This window comes from Oryzias melastigma, unplaced genomic scaffold (genome assembly GCF_002922805.2).
Source record: "Oryzias melastigma strain HK-1 unplaced genomic scaffold, ASM292280v2 sc00586, whole genome shotgun sequence".
NCBI classification, from domain to species: domain Eukaryota; kingdom Metazoa; phylum Chordata; class Actinopteri; order Beloniformes; family Adrianichthyidae; genus Oryzias; species Oryzias melastigma.
Genome location: NW_023417178.1, coordinates 726 through 2594, shown reverse-complemented (window position 1 = coordinate 2594; position 1869 = coordinate 726). Strand labels below are relative to the sequence as shown.

General features: G+C 40.9%; 1 protein-coding gene across 1 annotated transcript in view; it reads left to right on the top strand.

The window, feature by feature from the left end:
* LOC112139258 (NACHT, LRR and PYD domains-containing protein 14) overlaps positions 1-986 on the top strand; it is a gene marked incomplete at its 3' end in the record, with an annotated part of 14683 nt that extends 13697 nt beyond the window's left edge. The window contains exon 3 of the mRNA XM_024262007.1: positions 851-986. Coding sequence (XP_024117775.1) covers positions 851-986 — 136 coding nt within the window. The remainder of the gene's footprint in view (positions 1-850) is intronic.
* Positions 987-1869: the final 883 nt, after the last annotated feature.

The window sequence follows — 1869 nt, the reverse complement described above, 5'->3', positions numbered from 1 at the left end:
TCGCTGTGAGGCGAGAGCGCTAACCACTGCGCCACCGTGCAGCCCAGAACGTTCATCGTTTGATTTCTTTCAAGTCATTAGTAACAAGTGTTCAAATTTATGTAACTACACCGATTTATCTCCAGAGAAAAAGACGGCGAAATGCTGTTTTTTTCCTCAGTGACAGAGTGTTGCAGAGAAAAAAACTGCAAAAGGGGGTTAATAAAAGAGAGAAGAAACTGCAAAAAAGGTAAAAATCTTAAAAAGATGTCTTTATTGTAGCCAGATTCTCTTGGATTTTGTGTCTCCTTCTGGATTGTAGTCAGTAAGAAATTGACCTGAATAGATCTCTAAGTGTCGAAGGTCACAGATCCCTAGGCTAAAGAACACACCTGATCCAGGTAATCAGCAGCAGATAAGGCAGGATTTCTGAAAAACCAGCCGGAGGTCGGCCCTCGAGGACTGACTGTGGGCACTCCTGATTTAAGCCTTTGTGGAAAATAAGTCCAGTTTTATAGGACAAAAACACGATTGAAGATTTATGTACATTTTTAAACTGAAGCAAATCAGAATGCAGAGTTTAATATGCTGTAAAACAAAACAAAAAATAAAAAAACAGGAAAAATGTGACTAAAAAGCCTCGAAACATCAAGACTGTGAAAGGTAAACAGCGATTTACCGATGGAACACTGTATAATGAAATACAATAAAGAAGTGCAACAACAAACTGATTGTTTTCAGTAATTAGAGGATTCTAAAACCACAGATAGACTGAAGAGTCTGAGAGAACGAGGGATGGAAATAGAGCTGTGCGGTGCTGAGCTTGTAAAGTTCAGCTGCTGTAACTCTCCTCCACGTCTCCCGTCTTCAGGAGCCTGGATCCCGTCACTCAGCTGTACGTCAGCGTCGATGCCAGCACCAAAGACAGCCTGAAGAAGATCGACCGGCCGCTGTTCAAAGACTTCTGGCCGCGCTTCCTGGACAGCCTGAAGGCCCTGGGGGAGAAGGTGAGCCGAGGTCGGCGGGGGGAATCGAGGTCATCATCAGAGAAGACTTTAATGTCTATTTTAATACCAACAATTCATCGTTTTGGTGAAAGGAAAGTAACTTACCAGTCAATGTGGTGAATAAAAGCAGCTTTTTAAACCCCTCCATCTGATTGTTCTCCACCACAGTAATGATGTCGCTCATTAAACAGCTTCAGGTCCGATCGCGCCTCTTTAATCGCTCCGCATTCGTTCGTTCAGACGCCAGAATGATGAGATCATTTTCTGCAGCCGAGTCGCTAATGAAGGGAACGACTCGGGATGTGATGGGAGGCTTCTGGATTTTTCTGTGCTGATTACAAACTCATCGCACGAGTCCCACTAACGTCGTCCTCGACCGTTCGCTCACAAGATCCCAAACATGAGAGCTTCTTCTGATGACGTCTCCACACGTTTCTTTACTCAAACTGCAGCAAACAAACCTGAAGTTTTCTTCTCTGAAGCTAATCGAGCATTTCTCTATTTCTAGTCTGTTAGTGATTCATTCATAAATCGTCATCTAAGTCTTCATTTTGATTCCAAGTTAACAGAAATAAATGAAAAAGTCCAAATCTTTAATAAAATAGAGCACCATTTGAGGTTTATTTTGACTGATCTGCATCGTCGTCGTCTCCATGGAAACAACATCCATGTCCACCCCGACATCTGGCTACTTTATCGTATCTCCACCGATATGTTTATGTTACCATTTTGGCATAAAGGAGCCAAAAAAATAATAAAAATAAATATAACTTGTATAAAATCACAACAAGTGTCCAAGAAAAATATTTAGTTTGAAATAAGAATAATTAGAGCTTTCAACATCACATCGATTAATTTAAAAAAAGAATTAAGTTATTTTTTT